Source organism: Neoarius graeffei, chromosome 6 (assembly GCF_027579695.1).
Source record: "Neoarius graeffei isolate fNeoGra1 chromosome 6, fNeoGra1.pri, whole genome shotgun sequence".
Taxonomy (NCBI): Eukaryota; Metazoa; Chordata; class Actinopteri; order Siluriformes; family Ariidae; genus Neoarius; species Neoarius graeffei.
The window spans coordinates 24,238,875-24,258,611 of NC_083574.1; the positions used below are offsets into that span (position 1 = coordinate 24,238,875).

Consider the following 19,737-nt stretch of genomic DNA (forward strand, 5'->3'; position numbering starts at 1 on the left):
GCCTGAAAACAGCGCCCCCAGTGGCAAAAGTTCACAAAATTTGGCACATATGTCAGGTGAGCTGTTAAGAGTGTGCGTATCAAGTTTGATCAAGATTGAGAAAATAGAAGATGAGATATTGATTTTTGAAGAATAAATTTTTTGGTTTCTCCCATGTCAGTAGGTGGCGCTATGCTACAACACTTGCTCCCGACTGCCTACCCATTCCCCACAAGTCATGTGTGTTTAAGGCAACCAAAACAACATACTCCTGGTGCCTCATGATTGTAAACACCTGTCCTGCAACTGCTACAGCGCAATGAGCGCCCCCAGTGGTGAAAGTTCACCAAATTTGGTATACATGTCAAGGGACCTATGAAGAGTTGTTTTGTAAAGTTTGATCAAGTTTGACCAATCAGAAGCCGAGATATAAATTGTTGCCTGAAAACAGCGCCCCCAGTGGCAAAAGTTCACAAAATTTGGCACATATGTCAGGTGACGTGTTAAGAGAGGGTGTATCAAGTTTGATCAAGATTGAGAAAATAGAAGATGAGATATTGATTTTTGAAGAATAAATTTTTTGGTTTCTCCCATGTCAGTAGGTGGCGCTATGCTGCACATGAGCGATTATGAGTTGGAAAAATAAGTGTCTACAACAGCAACGTACTTTCACAAGGTAGTGGTGTGAAGGAGAAGCATTATGGAATTATTTACCAAAAACCTGTTTTGGAGCAATTGCGTTGGCCAAAAATAGCGCCCCCCATGGACGAAAATTCCCAAAATGAGGTGTACATGACATGGGAGGTAGTAAGAGGGTGGCCGTGAAGTATGACCAAATTTGAGGAAAGATTGGATTTTTTGCCCAAAAATAGCGCCCCCAGTGGCGAAATATCACAGAAATTGGGTAACCTGTCAGATGCCCAATGAGTGATTTGCGTGTGAAGTATGAGCAGTTTTGAGCAATTTGAAGATATGTTATGAATTTTTAAGCATGTAAAATTTTGCATTGAAAATTGATTGACGTATAACTTCTGAACGGTTTATTCTACGTGAAACGTATTTAGGACCTTTTGTCAGCCATGTCTGTAGATGATGTGTATCAATTTTGGTGACATTCCTATGAACGGTCTAGGAGGAGTTGCGCCGTTTTCGTGGCCATGCATTTCGCACAAAAGTGAAATTACCTTACTTCCTGTTGGGCGTGGCTAATGCATTGGCATTACATTTTTGTCCGGCTTAGTGAGATACATATGCGTACCAAATGGTATGCCACTACTACAAACTACATGGCAACCAGGCACCTTAATGCGGGAGGCCAAAATCACAATGAGTTAGGGGGCGCTATAGAGGCCCTGAGGCCCGCCTGGATCTGGGCTTCTGGTTCTCAGTAGCGGTGGGAGTCTAAGAAAAAGGAGCCAAATTTCGTGCGATGTCGACCATGGCAAGCGCCCCAAAAAGGGTCTTGTAAAGAGTTTGCTTGCCAAGTTTGACAAATCAGAAGCTGCAATATCATTTCTGCCATAACCCGCACCCCCAGGGGCGAAAGTGCACAAAATTTGGCGTACATGTCAGGTGAGCTATGAAGAGTTTGCTTATGAAGTTTGATGACAATTGAGTAAACAGAAGATGAGATATAGATTTTTGAAGAATAAATTTTTTGGTTTTTCCCATGTCAGTAGGTGGCGCTATGCTGTACATGAGTGATTATGAAATGGAAAAATAAGTGTCCACAACAGCAACGCACTATCACAAGGTAGTGGTGTAAAGGAAAAGCATTATGGAATAATTTACCAAAAACCCGTTTTGGAGAAATTGCGTCGGCCAAAAACAGCGCCCCCCATGGACGAAAATTCCCAAAATGGGGTATACATGACATGGGAGGTAGTAAGAGGGTGGCCGTGAAGTTTGACCAAATTTGAGGAAAGATTGGATTTTTTGCCCAAAAATAGCGCCCCCAGTGGCGAAATATCACAGAAATTGGGTAACATGTCAGAAGCCCAATGAGTGATTAGGGTGTGAAGTATGAGCAGTGTTGAGCAATTAGAAGATTTGTTATGAATTTTTTAGCATGTAAAATTTTGAAGTGAAAATTGATTGACGTATAACTTCTGAACGGTTTATCCTACGTGAAACGTATTTAGTAACTTTTGTCAGCCATGTCTGTAGATGATGTGTATAAATTTTGGTGACATTCCTATGAACGGTCTAGGAGGAGTTGCGCCGTCTTCGTGGCCATGCATTTCACACAAAAGTGAAATTACCTCACTTCCTGTTGGGCGTGGCTAATGCATTGGCATTACATTTTTGTCCGGCTTAGTGAGATACATATGCATACCAAATGGCATGCCACTACTACAAACTATATGGCAACCAGGCACCTTAATGCGGGAGGCCAAAATCACAACGACTTAGGGGGCGCTATAGAGGCCCTGAGCCCCGGCCAAGTGTGGGCTTTTGGTTCTGAGTAGCGGTGGCAATTCTCGGAAGTGGCACCAAATTTTGCGCGTTTTCGCCCATGGCAAGCGCCCCGAAAATGGCTCAACAGCGGAGAAAAATAAAGAAGAATAATAATAGTGAACTCTTACAAGAACAATAGGGCCTTCGCCCCTATAGGGCTCGGGCCCTAATAATAGTGAACTCTTACAAGAACAATAGGGCCTTCGCCCTATAGGGCTCGGGCCCTAATAATAGTGAACTCTTACAAGAACAATAGGGCCTTCGCCCTATAGGGCTCGGGCCCTAACTAGAAACTATATGCCAAGCAGGCACCTTAATGCGGGAGGCCAAAATCACAACGAGTTAGGGGGCGCTACAGAGGCCCTGAGGCCCGCCTGGATCTGGGCTTCTGGTTCTCAGTAGCGGTGGCAGTCTAAGAAAAAGGAGCCAAATTTCGTGCATTGTCGACCATGGCAAGCGCCCCAATAAGGGTCTTGTAAAGAGTTTGCTTGCCAAGTTTGACAAATCAGAAGCTGCAATATCATTTCTGCCATAACCAGCACCCCCAGGGGCGAAAGTGCACAAAATTTGGCGTACATGTCAGGTGAGCTATGAAGAGTTTGCGTATGAAGTTTGATGACAATTGAGTAAATAGAAGATGAGATATAGATTTTTGAAGAATAAATTTTTTGGTTTTTCCCATGTCAGAAGGTGGCGCTATGCTGTACATGAGCGATTATGAGTTGGAAAAATAAGTGACTACAACAGCAACGCACTATCACAAGGAAGTGGTGTGAAGGAAAAGCATTATGGAATTATTTACCAAAAACCCGTTTTGGAGCAATAGCGTCGGCCAAAAACAGCGCCCCCCATGGACGAAAATTCCCAAAATGTGGTATACATGACATGGGAGGTAGTAAGAGGGTGGCCGTGAAGTTTGACCAAATTTGAGGAAAGATTGGATTTTTTGCCCAAAAATAGCGCCCCCAGTGGCGAAATATCACAGAAATTGGGTAACATGTCAGAAGCCCAATGAGTGATTTGCGTGTGAAGTATGAGCAGTTTTGAGCAATTAGAAGATTTGTTATGAATTTTTAAGCATGTAAAATTTTGCATTGAAAATTGATTGACGTATAACTTCTGAACGGTTTATGCTACGTGAAACGTATTTAGTAACTTTTGTCAGCCATGTCTGTAGATGATGTGTATCAATTTTGGTGACATTCCTATGAACGGTCTAGGAGGAGTTGCGCCGTCTTCGTGGCCATGCATTTCGCACAAAAGTGAAATTACCTCACTTCCTGTTGGGCGTGGCTAATGCATTGGCATTACATTTTTGTCCGGCTTAGTGAGATACATATGCGTACCAAATGGCATGCCACTACTACAAACTACATGGCAACCAGGCACCTTAATGCGGGAGACCAAAATCACAACGACTTAGGGGGCGCTATAGAGGCCCTGAGCCCTGGCCAAGTTTGGGCTTCTGGTTCTGAGTAGCGGTGGCAATTCTCAGAACTGGTGCCAAATTTCGTGCGTTTTCGCCCATGGCAAGCGCCCCGAAAATGGCCCAACAGCGGAGAAAAATAAAGAAGAAGACGGAAGAATAATAATAGTGAACTCTTACAAGAACAATAGGGCCTTCGCCCGAAGACGGAAGAATAATAATAGTGAACTCTTACAAGAACAATAGGGCCTTCGCCCATTCGGGCTCGGGCCCTAATAATAGTGAACTCTTACAAGAACAATAGGGCCTTCGCCCATAGGGCTCGGGCCCTAATCATGGACAAACCCCATGCCTGTTCGTCCATCACCCCTTTCCAGGGGCGGATCTAGAAAAATATTTATGGGGTGGCAAGAGGGGGGCAGAAATTTTTGAGGGGTGGCAACATATTACAGACGTATATACAGTTAGGTCCATTATATATTTGGACACTGACAAAATTTTGTTTTTTTACCTGTTTACTGAAACATATTCAAGTTATACACTGCAAAACCCGATAAGGTCACGGAGCTCAAAAATTTTATTGAAACCGATTACGTAAAAATTTTTGAGGTAAGTAACTTAAATTTTTTAAGGTATGATTTCTTAAAAATTACAATTAAGTGTAACTATAGTGTAATTTTTAAGAAATCTTACCTTAAAAAATTTAAGTTACTTACCTCAAAAATTTTTACGTAATCGGTTTCAATAACATTTTTGAGCTCAGTGACCTTATCAGGTTTTACAGTGTAGTTATATAATGGACATGGACATAAAGTCCAGACTTTCAGCTTTCATTTGAGGGTATCCACATTAAAATTGGATGAAGGGTTTAGGAGTTTCAGCTCCTTAACATGTGCCACCCTGTTTTTAAAGGGACCAAAAGTAATTGGACAATTGACTCAAAGGCTATTTCATGGGCAGGTGTGGGAAATTCCTTCATTATGTCATTCTTAATTAAGCAGATCAAAGGCCTGGAGTTGATTTGAGGTGTGGTGCTTGCATTTGGAAGATTTTGCTATGAAGAAAACATGCGGTCAAAGGAGCTCTCCATGCAGGTGAAACAAGCCATCCTTAAGCTGCGAAAACAGAAAAAAACCCTCCGAGAAATTGCTACAATATTCGGAGTGGCCAAATCTACAGTTTGGTATATCCTGAGGAAGAAAGAAAGCACTGGTGAACTCATCAATGCAAAAAGACCTGGACACTCACAGAAGACAACAGTGATGGATGATCGCAGAATAATGTCCATGGTGAAGAGAAACCCCTTCACAACAGCCAACCAAGTCAACAACACTCTCCAGGAGGTAGGCCTATCAATATCCAAATCTACCATAAAGAGAAGACTTCATGAAAGTAAATACAGAGGGTTCACTGCATGGTGCAAGCCACTCATAAGCCTCAAGAATAAAAAGGCTAGATTGGACTTTGCTAAAAAACATCTAAAAAAGCCAGCACAGTTCTGGAAGAACATTCTTTGGACAGATGAAACCAAGATCAACCTCTACCAGAATGATGGAAAGAAAAAAGTATGGTGAAGGCGTGGTACAGCTCATGATCCAAAGAATACCACATCATCTGTAAAACACGGTGGAGGCAGTGTGATGGCTTGGGCATGCATGGCTGCCAGTGGCACTGGGTCACTAGTGTTTATTGATGATGTGACATAGGACAGAAGCAGCCGGATGAATTCTGAGGTATTCAGAGACATACTGTGTGCTCAAATCCAGCCAAATGCAACCAAACTGATTGGTCGGTATTTCATAATACAGATGGATAATGACCCAAAACATAAAGCCAAAGCAACCCAGGAGTTTATTAAAGCAAAGAAGTGGAATATTCTTGAATGGCCAAGTCAGTCACCTGATCTCAACCCAATTGAGCATGCATTTCACTTGTTAAAGACTAAACTTCAGACAGAAAGGCCCACAAACAAACAGCAACTGAACACTGCTGCAGTAAAGGCCTGGCAGAACATTAAAAAGGAGGAAACCCAGCATCTGGTGATGTCCATGAGTTCAAGACTTCAGGCAGTCATTGCCAACAAAGGGTTTTCAACCAAGTATTAGAAAAGAACATTTTATTTACAATTATGAATTAATTGTACAATTAATACAATTATAGTTAATCAGCTTTTACCTCTTTCCTCCCGTGTCTCCTTTCCTCGCGACTCCTGGCTCCCTCGCTTCGCGCCTCTCAATTTTCCAAAACAACCAATCTCTGGCGTTATCTCGTGCTGCATTCGCCACTGTCGGACATTGGAAATTCACGCACGTAAATGTCAAATTGGCCGTAATTTTTCTTTGAATTCGTCGCTGCCAACTGGGGTGGCAGCAGGGGTGGCAAGACTTTCTTTTAGGGTGGCATTTGCCACCCTATGCCACCCCGGTAGATCCGCCCATGCCCCTTACCCAATTTTTTAATTTAAATATGCCTCCTGAGCTCTCTCAATGAGAACACACCGAAGCACAAGAACCAGATCCGAATCCGGCCATTCTTCTACATTAGCCAGATGCTCAAACAGAGCAAAAAAAAGTCTCTGGCTCTCGCTCACCAAACGTCGGCACTAAATGTACACTCATGGCCACGTCAACACCAGCAGGCACAGAACCACCAGAATCAAAATCCTCTGAATCAGACCCATCTGAAGAAAGCTTACCCTCTCTAATTAGCTGCAGTTTAGTCTGCTTTAACTCCAACTTCAATTTCTCAAGGTCTTACCAAATTTTCTCTAATTCCAATCTCTTTGCTCTGTCCTTAGACAAAGAAGGATTTTTTTATGAAAGAAAAATTTACTAGCTAAATTTGACATTAGTAGACTAAATTTTTATCCTATTGTAGTCATAACTAAATACAAAGACAATAGTTATGCATACTATTAATTAACTTTGTGAAAATAATTAAGAGATAATCAACAGATTAAAAAAAAACTTTAAAAGATTGTGTATATTTTTAGTCTTTTGTATTTGTAATTATTTGTAACTGTACATGCACAACCCAACCAGCTCTGCTGATTAACTTATCTTGTTTAAATAAAGTTATTCATTCATTCATTCATTCATTCATTATTATGAGTTGGAAGATTATCCATCTGTTGACATATCAAAGTACCTGGTGCTGCAGACATCGTTCTACAGGGACAAAACAGATGGAAACCTGGAAGATCATGGAGGAGTACAACTTTTTATATGTGGCTGGGTTAAGGACCTGGGGATCAAGACACAAGATAAATCCTGTATTGTTTTTGCCCGGGTAAGGAGTCATTTCAGGGCTTATTGTCCATGTCTTTGAGATGGTTACTAGGACGCTACAAGTTTTAGTATCAGGTGTAAATAAACAAAAGCCACTTGATTCTCAATCCTCCCTGCTCTTCTCTTCCAGCAGGCATCACAGAGCCATATAATTTACCCACAAACATATTTATTCTGCGCTCTCTCTCTCTCTCTCTCTCTTTATATACGGTATGTGTGGGGGGGCATGCATGCACAAGTTAAATGTAGAGGAGGAATGTGACAAAAATAAAGGCTTGTTCTTAATTTACCCACAAATGTATTTATTCCACTTGAAAAGTATTCGGCAAACCAGCTACCATACTTGGGACACTACGACATCCTGAACTATTGAGTATTTGGCTTTAAACTTTTTAAAAAAATTGCGGCCCACTAGATGGCGCTTTGCGGCCAGCCCAGTGGTTGAGAAATACTGCTCTAGGCCACATTATAAAGATATATTTATTAGGGCTGTCAATCGATTAAAAAAATTAACTAATTAATCGCACATTTTGCAAGGAATTAATTGCAATGAAAAACTTGTTTTCCTTCTTAAGACTAAAGCTTGTTATAATGCATATTTAAATGTAAAATCACCAAATTAATGTAGAATAATCACCAGAATAATCACCAATAATCACTCATCTGGCCTGCCATCAAAACAACCATGACTGAAATGTGACAATGTGAGAGAGGACCAACTTCCACAACAAATTGTTTACAACAGGAAAATCAACAAAGGACTAAATTTTGTTCCCCAAGGGAAGATCTACCCAAAACATTGCTCAGAACTGAATTCGCATGATAAATGACGAGATACAATTCTAGTCAGAAGAAGATTTGTTAAGTTGATCTAATTACTAATTTGTTCACAAAAAAATGGCCAAGTGTTGTGCAGAAGGTCTAGTTCTTTCAAATAAAACTATCAGAACTGAAATTCATTGAGAACTGAGGGAGGAGACACAATTTAAGTGAAATAAACAAAGTTGTAAACAAATTGATTACAACAGGAAAATCAACAAACAAATGTCCAAGTTTTATTCCTCAAGGGAAGATCGACCCAAAACATCAATCAGAACTGGAATTGGATGAGAAATGAGAGAGGAGATAAAATTCTCGTGAGAGGCCTGGAAAATTTGTTAATTTGGCCTAATTACTAACTCGTTAGCAAAACATTTGACAAAAACAACAACCAAGTTTTGTGCAGAGTGATGAGTTCTTTCAAATAAAATAATCAGAATGGAAACCTGTGAAGAACTGAACGAGGAGATACGATTTAAGTGAATTGTGGACGACGGACGGACGATGGACACCAGGCCATGGCAATAGCTCATCGGCCTTACAGTGGTGCTTGAAAGTTTGTGAACCCTTTTGAATTTTCTATATTTCTGCATAAATATGACCTAAAACATCATCAGATTTTCACACAAGTCCTAAATAGTAATAGTAAAATAGTAAAAGTAGATAAAAAGAACCCAGTTAAACAATAAGACAAAAATATTATAATTGGTCATTTATTTATTGAGGAAAATGATCCAATATTACATATCTGTGAGTGGCAAAAGTATGTGAACCTCTAGGATTAGCAGTAAATTTGAAGGTGAAATGAGAGTCAGGTGTTTTCAATCAATGGGATGACAATCAGGTGTGAGTGGGCACACTGTTTTATTTAAAGAACAGGGACCTATCAAAGTCTGATCTTCACAACACATGTTTGTGGAAGTGTATCATGGCATGAACAAAGGAGATTTCTGAGGACCTCAGAAAAAGCGTTGTTGATGCTCATCAGGCTGGAAAAGATTACAAAATCATCTCGAAAGAGTTTGGACTCCACCAATCCACAGGTCAGACAGATTGTGTACAAATGGAGGAAATTCAAGACCATTGTTACTCTCCCTAGGAGTGGTCGACCAACAAAGATCACTCCAAGAGCAAGGCGTGTAATAGTCAGCGAGGTCACAAAGGACCCCAGGGTAACTTCTAAGCAACTGAAGGCCTCTCTCACATTGGCTAATGTTCATGAGTCCACCATCAGGAGAACACTGAACAACAATGGTGTGCATGGCAGGGTTGCAAGGAGAACGCCACTGCTCTCCAAAAAGAACATTGCTGCTCGTCTGTAGTTTGCTAAAGACAATAGGGCTGTAACGATACACCCAACTCACGATTCGATTCGTATCGCGATTTTTGACCCACGATTCGATATACCCACGATTTTTTTTAAATGTGTTTTTAAAGTAGTAAATTTGACTGATTAACATTTACTTACTTACATTAACTATTTAATAACAAATAATTCAGACCGGGCGGCACGGTGGTGTAGTGGTTAGCGCTGTCGCCTCACAGCAAGAAGGTCCTGGGTTCGAGCCCCGGGGCCGGCGAGGGCCTTTCTGTGCGGAGTTTGCATGTTCTCCCCGTGTCCGCGTGGGTTTCCTCCGGGTGCTCCGGTTTCCCCCACAGTCCAAAGACATGCAGGTTAGGTTAACTGGTGACTCTAAATTGACCGTAGGTGTGAATGTGAGTGTGAATGGTTGTCTGTGTCTATGTGTCAGCCCTGTGATGACCTGGCGACTTGTCCAGGGTGTACCCCGCCTTTCGCCCATAGTCAGCTGGGATAGGCTCCAGCTTGCCTGCGACCCTGTAGAAGGATAAAGCGGCTAGAGATAATGAGATGAGATGAGAATGAGATAATTCAGACCACTGCAGAGAATGAGTAATATGTATGCAAAAATGAACAAATGTATATCCAAAGACTGTTTTAATTCTCAAAATAATACTGTTGAGCCGGAAGCTCTGTTTTTTTCGGTTCTGAAAAAGTCATTTTTCCAAATCGTGTAAATCCGTTAAGATTTTTTTTTTTTGGGGGGGGGGGGGGGGGGGGGCTCTCTCACTGTCTCACTCTCATAGGGCCAATGATTTTCTGTGATCGTGGAAAACAGATGGAAATTACGGAATTTTTATAGTGAAACGTTGCTCGCGTGTCACAATGTAGGCTTCCGCCCAAGCAGACATGCCTTCAGTGTTGCCAGATATTGCTAATGTTTTCCACCCCAAAATATGTTCAAAACCAGCCAAAAAGCACCTAAACCTGCCCAATCTGGCAACACTGCATGCCTTTCCGGTCAAGTGATTGTGATTGGCTTGTGGCACACCTAGCCAGCCAATGAGCTGCTTGTTTACAGATTCGCTCCCCGCGTCGCAACCAGAATGGCGACCGCTTAAAAGAAATGAATGCTCTGCCAGTGGCGAGTGTGGACGTTGCGTGACTCGCAGAAGATTGTCGCAGATCGGCGAAAAAACGACTTACTAATAGATATAAAAAATAAAAGTAATTTAAGTAAGTTTAAAATGTAATTTAAATAAAAAGTAAAGTATTCAAAAATTGAAGTTTGGAAGCACCTCTGTTTTTGGGCTGAGGAGAAGTTTGAAAGGGTGTACCGCGATTCTGCCTTCTTGTATCGCGATACGGATCGTGGCTCTGCGTATCGCAATTTCGATACGCATATTGTTACAGCCCTAGTGGACAAGCCAGAAGGCTATTGGAAAAATGTTTTGTGGATGGATGAGACCAAAATAACTTTTTGGTTTACAACCCCGATTCCAAAAAAGTTGGGACAAAGTACAAATTGTAAATAAAAATGGAATGCAACAATTTACAAATCTCAGAAACTGATATTGTATTCACAATAGAACATAGACAACATATCAAATGTCGAAAGTGAGACATTTTGAGATTTCATGGCAAATATTGGCTCATTTGAAATTTCATGACAGCAACACATCTCAAAAAAGTTGGGACAGGGGCAATAAGAGGCTGGAAAAGTTAAAGGTACAAAAAAGGAACAGCTGGAGGACCAAATTGCAACTCATTAGGTCAATTGGCAATAGGTCATTAACATGACTGGGTATAAAAAGAGCATCTTGGAGTGGCAGCGGCTCGCAGAAGTAAAGATGGGAAGAGGATCACCAATCCCCCTAATTCTGTGCTGACAAATAGTGGAGCAATATCAGAAAGGAGTTCGACAGTGTAAAATTGCAAAGAGTTTGAACATATCATCATCTACAGTGCATAATATCATCGAAAGATTCAGAGAATCTGGAAGAATCTCTGTGCGTAAGGGTCAAGGCTGGAAAACCATACTGAGTGCCCGTGATCTTCGGGCCCTTAGACGGCACTGCATCACATACAGGCATGCTTCTGTATTGGAAATCACAAAATGGGCTCAGGAATATTTCCAGAGAACATTATCTGTGAACACAATTCACCGTGCCATCCGCCGTTGCCAGCTAAAACTCTATAGTTCAAAGAAGAAGCCGTTTCTAAACATCATCCAGAAGCGCAGACGTCTTCTCTGGGCCAAGGTTCATTTAAAATGGACTGTGGCAAAGTGGAAAATGGTTCTGTGGTCAGACGAATCAAAATTTGAAGTTCTTTATGGAAATCAGGGACGCCGTGTCATTCGGACTAAAGAGGAGAAGGATGACCCAAGTTGTTATCAGCGCTCAGTTCAGAAGCCTACATCTCTGATGGTATGGGGTTGCATTAGTGTGTGTGGCATGGGCAGCTTACACATCTGGAAAGACACCATCAATGCTGAAAGGTATGTATATCCAGGTTCTAGAGCAACATATGCTCCCATCCAGACGACGTCTCTTTCAGGGAAGACCTTGCATTTTCCAACATGACAATGCCAAACCACATACTGCATCAATTACAGCATCATGGCTGCGTAGAAGAAGGGTCCGGGTACTGAACTGGCCAGCCTGCAGTCCAGATCTTTCACCCATAGAAAACATTTGGCGCATCATAAAACGGAAGATACCTCAAAAAAGACCTAAGACAGTTGAGCAACTAGAATCCTACATTAGACAAGAATGGGTTAACATTCCTATCCCTAAGCTTGAGCAACTTCTCTCCTCAGTCCCCAGATGTTTACAGACTGTTGTAAAGAGAAAAGGGGATGTCTCACAGTGGTAAACATGGCCTTGTCCCAACTTTTTTGAGATGTGTTGTTGTCATGAAATTTAAAATCACCTAATTTTTCTCTTTAAATGATACATTTTCTCATTTGATATGTCATCCATGTTCTATTCTGAATAAAATATGGAATTTTGAAACTTCCACATCATTGCATTCCGTTTTTATTTACAATTTGTACTTTGTCCCAACTTTTTTGGAATCGGGGTTGTAAATGAGAAGCATTATGTTTGGAGAAAGGGAAACACTGCATGCCAGCATAAGAACCTTATCCCATCTGTGAAACATGCTGGTGGTAGTATCATGGCTTGGGCCTGTTTTGCTGCATCTGGACCAGGACGGCTTGCCATCATTGATGGAACAATGAATTCTGAATTCTGCCAGTGAATTGTAAAGGAAAATGTCAGGACATCTGTCCATGACCTGAATCTCAAGAGAAGGTGGGTCATGCAGCGAGACAATGACCCTAAGCACACAAGTCATTCTACCAAAGAATGGTTAAAGAAGAATAAAGTTAATGTTTTGGAATGGCCAAGTCAAAGTCCAGACCAATCGAAATGTTGTGGAAGGACCTGAAACGAGCAGTTCATATGAGGAAACCCACCAACATCCCAAAGTTGAAGCTGTTCTGTACAGAGGAATGGGCTAAAATTCCTCCAAGCCGGTGTGCAGGACTGCTCAACAGTAACTGGAAACGTTTAGTTGCAGTTATTGCTGCACAAGGGGGTCACACCAGATACTGAAAGCAAAGGTTCACATACTTTTGCCACTCACAGAGATGTAATATTGGATCATTTTCCTCAATAAATAAATGACCAAGTATAATATTTTTGTCTCATTTGTTTAACTGGCTTCTCTTTATCTACTTTTAGGACTTGTGTGAAAATCTGAAGATGTTTTAGGTCATATTTATGCAGAAATATAGAAAATTCTAAAGGGTTCACAAACTTTCAAGCACCACTGTATGATCAGATGAGCTAATAAAGGATGCATATTTCAGACACCATTGTTTATTAACAAAACAAAGATGCATCTTATGCATTAGCATCTTTAAACACAGAACTATGCAGCTGCAGAAAGAAAACTCAGGCCTATAAAGAGCCAATTGATTTCAAAATCTAAGCCACACAGAGAGAGAGAGAGAGAGAGAGAGAGAGAGAGAGAGAGAATACACATCCAGAAAACACTATGCTCATGAATCAAAAGTTTTTAGCTCTCCAAGCAGCCAAAGCATTGGTAACCTTTTCACTTACTGGAGTACCACACTCCTGTCATGTCGAGTGGCAAGCAGTACAGATGATTTCATCAGGGGATTTTGCATGAAGGTGATATTTTAAAGACGAGGTGCTTCTGTGATAATTGAATTCAGCTTTGCAAGCTGTGCAAATTTCTTTCGTTTTCTCAATGGCTCCGTCAGGCAACTTTTTATACCGAAACTTTTGGCCCAAAACTCCTTCACTGTTCATCTTCATCTTTAGCTAGGGATTGTCTCAGGTTAAGATGAGGTTTCGCAGCATCCGTGTCATAGGTCAGCCCCCACACAGGAAGTAAACAAAACACAGCTGCGGTAATTGTGTTAATTTATTTTAACGCGTTAAATATTTAAAATTAATTGCAGCGATTAATGCATTAATTTTGACAGCCCTAATATTTATACAATTATTTAATAGTGAAAAGCAATAAAAATTGCCCTGATGAGGCTTCCATGAATATGTAACATTCCTAAAATGAGTCTCCAGTGTCAGTTTTCTGCTATAGGCAAGCCTTCAGGACGAGAGAGCTTTGTGTTTTCCAGTTTCTCGATGATATGACAAGCTACGTTTATTTATTTTTTTTGGTCTTATTAACTTCAAGTGATAGGTTGGTAAGGGCTATTCATTAACGTTTTACAAACATTCCACAACATGCCGTTCTTTAATTAATAATAAAAATTTCGGAACATGTACTTAAACTACGGGTATGGTATCAACATCACACCACCCAAACAGTGATTATTTTCCCGTCGTATGTTATTCCTGACTTAATATGCAACTTACGCATTATAAGGTTTGTATTTTTCCTACAAAAGATGATGCTACAGAATTTCAACGATCTCACAATTAACGATCTGAGTAAATGACAGAATATGATAAATTTGGAACCATTTTGATAAGATCCAGTTTACAGTATGACTTACTATTGTGCAAACAGTTCAGTTTTGTAATACTATACTATATCCTGAAATATAGTCCAACAATGGTTGGGAGAAACAAAATGTATTCAGAAAAAAAACAGAATACAGACAACTGTATCGATTCAGTCTCAATGACCAGTCACTTTTCAGCCACTCACTTTTCCAAAAAAACAACAAAAGTTTCAACCAAACATGAAATACACACAATTCTCGCTTTTATCCTAAAATGAATGTGTGATGTAATGATTCACCCAATTCACAGTTCAATTCAAATCACGATTTTGGGTTCACCATTCGATTTTCTTACAATATTTTTGAAAAACAGCAAATGAAGTAAATTTTATTACCAAAAACTGCAAGTATTTTCCTATTATTCAACTTAAACATTCATTTTATTAAATTTAAAAAATAAACAAAACCTTTGCTTTATTTTCTTAATAACCAACAATTATTTACCCACATTTATAAAGTTTAGAGCAATTAACAGTTATTCCACAGAATGGAGTCGTACATGAGCTGACAGCCGACGAGGTGCATAGCACTGAGTTGGCTATAAGCCATGTACAAGGAGATTGAGTGGAATAACTGTTTTATTCTATCCACATTCACTGGATTTTGAGAAACAGAGCATTTTTGTTTTCAGTTTTTGCAAATTTGATAAATAAAAACCTTATACAAAATGTTTGACAAAATCATTTCCGCTTAGAATGTAAACAAACGGGCGAAATGACAGGAGCAATTCGTGAAAAATACAATAATAATAATTCTTGAAAAATAACGTTCTTACCATCAAATAGTTTCATTCCATATTTTGTTGCTTTTTTGTATTTTTTGGGGTTTTGTTTTCGAATAGAGTTTTTATTTTGTCCACAGTTGGTTCAGCAAAACACTCTGCCATTTTGTTTTTCTCTACTCATGGTATATGAGCTGATATCCTAGTAGCAGAGTAGCCAATCAGAGCACGCAATTGCTCATATCCAGTGTGGATAGAATAAAATAAAATAGCCTCATCTCATCTCATTATCTCTAGCCACTTTATCCTGTTCTACAGGGTCGCAGGCAAGCTGGAGCCTATTCCAGCTGACTACGGGCGAAAGGCGGTGTACACACTGGACAAGTCGCCAGGTCATCACAGGGCTGACACATAGACACAGACAACCATTCACACTCACATTCACACCTACGGTCAATTTAGAGTCACCAGTTAACCTAACCTGCATGTCTTTGGACTGTGGGGGAAACCGGAGCACCCGGAGGAAACCCACGCGGACATGGGGAGAACATGCAAACTCCGCACAGAAAGGCCCTCGCCGGCCACGGGGTTCGAACCCGGACCTTCTTGCTGTGAGGCGACAGCGCTAACCACTACACCACCGTGCCGCCATAAAATAGCCTATTAACTAAAATATTCCTTTTATTAAATATGAAAAAAGTTAACAAATAGACCTTTACTTAATAAACTTTTATGAATATTTGCTCCATTTGCTTCTCTTTTCTTTAGCTTTCAGCAGTCTGTAAAAAGAGAGCTCTGATTTCTTGTTGAATCTGTTTGTATAGTCAATCACACGACAGCTCTTTCCCATTTTAGATCTATTTTTTGCACGTTTTTGCAGCATTAAAGCCGTGTTACTACCCCCTACAGTAAAATCACGTGCATGCCTGCTATTGTAGACTGCTGTCTAAACAATGCAACTACAACTTGGAAAAACTAAGATTACGCAGCCTGATAATCGTGGTTCGTTTTTTATTTCACCAATTCTAACAGTCATAAATTTGTATTGCGATTACAAATTTATGTCACATGCCTAGCTAAAACATATTTAGTGTTTTCCTTCCTTGGCTTTTCACTGAACCTAGAAAATGTAGGTGACAAATAAAGGGAAACTTAACAGTAGGCAGTCTCCCTGCTAAACAGAGGATAATGGAAGTTCAGACAGTGGAGCGCTGACTCACTGTTAGAGCTGGAGATTCGGCGGCGACGTGATGCTTGGTTAGTTTTCCGTTCCAAGTCTTTCTGTGACCCCTCAGACTCGGACGTCTCGCAATAGTTGATCTGGGCTTTCTGACTGCGCCGTGACCTCCTTCTGCTCAGATTCACATCGCTGTCACTGACCTCACTGGAGCCCTCTGTGTCTACAGCAGGGAAAACAGAAGAAAGACAAAATGCTGTCTGTGTTACTTGGTCAAATGTTCAGTTTGGTTAATGTCCCACTTAAACTCTAGATTTGCAGTGGATAATATTCCTGAGTTCTAGTTACTGTCTGGGTAAAGTTTCTGCGCATGTTCTCCGACATGTCAGTGTGGGTTTCCTTGGAGTTCTTTGGTTTTTGTTTTCTATGCTAAATTTCTCCTAAGCTTAAAAATTCCCCAAAGTGTGAAAAAAAATGGCGTCCCATCCACAGTGTGTCCCCAGGAGAGGCTTCTGATCCACTGCAACCCTGACCAGACTAAAGCTTACTGAAGATGAATGAATGAATGAATGAATGAATGAATGAATGAAGGATAAGTAGTTATTACTATTAACTACTATTAATAGCAACCAAAGAGATCACAGTCTCACCCACAAAGCTGGCGCAAAGCAAAATGGATTGTAACCAGAAACAAACATGAGCCTTTCATATCCTGTGTCTTTTCCCCTTCAGTAAATTAGTGTTCCTTTCCATCAGGGAATTTTATTTGTATTTGGTCTAATCACACTGATTTCAGGTGTCTCCCATTTCGCTGTAGCATGATGTCAAAATTGTAAATGCCACGGCTAAACCATAAACACTGGCACCTTTCACAGATTTAAAATGTAGCTCAAAATACAGTACGTGAAAAAAACCCCTAAAACTTAAACATATCTCATCTCATCTCATTATCTCTAGCCGCCTTATCCTTCTACAGGGTCGCAGGCAAGCTGGAGCCTATCCCAGCGGACTACGGGCGAAAGGCGGGGTACACCCTGGACAAGTCGCCAGGTCATCACAGGGCTGACACATAGACACAGACAACCATTCACACTCACATTCACACCTACGTCAATTTAGAGTCACCAGTTAACCTAACCTGCATGTCTTTGGACTGTGGGGGAAACCGGAGCACCCAGAGGAAACCCACGCGGACACGGGGAGAACATGCAAACTCCGCACAGAAAGGCCCTCGCCAGCCACGGGGCTCGAACCTGGACCTTCTTGCTGTGAGGCGACAGCGCTAACCACTACACCACCGTGCCGCCCAACTTAAACATATATGCAATTAAATAGTTAAATCACAAAAATGTAATTTTAAGATATTTACAATGTCAAATAATAATTAAAAAAACAACTAAATTGTGTTAGAGCCATTTTTAGACTATATATATTTCTGCTGTGTCCTTCCTTGAGCCCAGTATGGAGGATGATACTGTGGCTGTTTTATTCTAGCCACATTCACTGGATTTTGAGAAACTGAGCATTTTTGTTTTTATTCTTTGCAAATTCGATAAATAAAAACTTTCTACAAAACGTCCAACAAAATCAATTCTGCTTAGAATGACAAAAGCAATTTGTGAAAAATGCTATAATAATAATTCTTGAAAAAAATATACGTTCTTACTATCAAATATTTTTATTCCATATTTTGGGTTTTTTTTTGTATTTTTGTTTTTTTTTCCGAGTAGAGTTTTTATTTCGTCCTCAGTTGGTTTAGCAACGCGCCGTCATTTTCTTCTTCTTTAGGGTTTTTTTGGCAGTTGGCAAGAGACTGGGTTGGAGTGTGCAACAGGAGATATTGGGGGGGGAACTATATTCTTTTAGCTATTTCTATTAAATACTTGATAAAGTGCTATGTCTGACTTGATGTGCTCCACCATTTTATTTTTCTCTACTCACAGAATATGAGGGGCGGCACGGTGGTGTAGTGGTTAGCGCTGTCGCCTCACAGCAAGAAGGTCCTGGGTTCGAGCCCCGGGGCCAGCGAAGGCCTTTCTGTGTGGAGTTTGCATGTTCTCCCTGTGTCCGCGTGGGTTTCCTCCGGGTGCTCCGGTTTCCCCCACAGTCCAAAGACATGCAGGTTAGGTTAACTGGTGACTCTAAAATTGACCGTAGGTGTGAATGTGAGTGTGAATGGTTGTCTGTGTCTGTGTGTCAGCCCTGTGATGACCTGGCGACTTGTCCAGGGTGTACCCCGCCTTTCGCCCGTAGTCAGCTGGGATAGGCTCCAGCTTGCCTACGACCCTGTAGAAGGATAAAGCAGCTAGAGATAATGAGATGAGATGAGACAGTATATGAGCTAATATCCTAGTAGCAGAGCCAATCAGAGCGTGTGATTTCATTTCAGTGTGCGGATTCTTCTCATCTGCCCAAATCTCCATTACTGTGAAACGGATGAGCCGAGAGTCATAGGAAATGCAGTCTTTCCCCCTTGATCATGCAAGGGGGAAAGACTGTGGCGGTAATGCACCTTTAAGTTGGTTTGCCAACCGCCAAAAAACCCTAACGAAGAAGAAAAGAAGATCACGCAAGGGGGAAAGACTGCATTAAAAGATTATTATACATACTTTTCCGATAAAATACAACCCCGATTCCAAAAAAGTTGGGACAAAGTACAAATTGTAAATAAAAGCGGAATGCAATGATGTGGAAGTTTCAAAATTCCATATTTTATTCAGAATAGAACATAGATGACATATCAAATGTTTAAACTGAGAAAATGTATAATTTAAAGAGAAAAATTAGGTGATTTTAAATTTCATGACAACAACACATCTCAAAAAAGTTGGGACAAGGCCATGTTTACCACTGTGAGACATCCCCTTTTCTCTTTACAACAGTCTGTAAACGTCTGGGGACTGAGGAGACAAGTTGCTCAAGTTTAGGGATAGGAATGTTAACCCATTCTTGTCTAATGTAGGATTCTAGTTGCTCAACTGTCTTAGGTCTTTTTTGTCGTATCTTCCATTTTATGATGCGCCAAATGTTTTCTATGGGTGAAAGATCTGGACTGCAGGCTGGCCAGTTCAGTACCCGGACCCTTCTTCTACGCAGCCATGATGCTGTAATTGATGTGGTTTGGCATTGTCATGTTGGAAAATGCAAGGTCTTCCCTGAAAGAGACGTCGTCTGGATGGGAGCATATGTTGCTCTAGAACCTGGATATACAGTGGTGCTTGAAAGTTTGTGAACCCTTTAGAATTTTCTATATTTCTGCATAAATATGGCCTAAAACATCATCAGATTTTCACACAAGTCCTAAAAGTAGATAAAGAGAACCCAGTTAAACAAATGAGACAAAAATATTATACTTGGTCATTTATTTATTGAGGAAAATGATCCAATATTACATATCTGTGAGTGGCAAAAGTATGTGAACCTCCAGGATTAGCAGGTAATTTGAAGGTGAAATGAGAGTCAGGTGTTTTCAATCAATGGGATGACAATCAGGTGTGAGTGGGCACCCT

At 40.7% G+C, this 19,737-nt stretch overlaps 1 protein-coding gene across 3 annotated transcripts in view; it reads right to left on the reverse strand.

Annotated features, from left to right (window-relative positions):
* Nucleotides 1-19,737, reverse strand: part of rsf1a (remodeling and spacing factor 1a) — a 112,603-nt gene that overhangs the window by 54,061 nt on the left and 38,805 nt on the right. For all 3 annotated transcript variants that reach the window (XM_060923473.1, XM_060923472.1, XM_060923474.1), the window contains one exon: nucleotides 16,272-16,451. In XM_060923473.1, coding sequence (XP_060779456.1) covers nucleotides 16,272-16,451 — 180 coding nt within the window. The remainder of the gene's footprint in view (nucleotides 1-16,271; nucleotides 16,452-19,737) is intronic.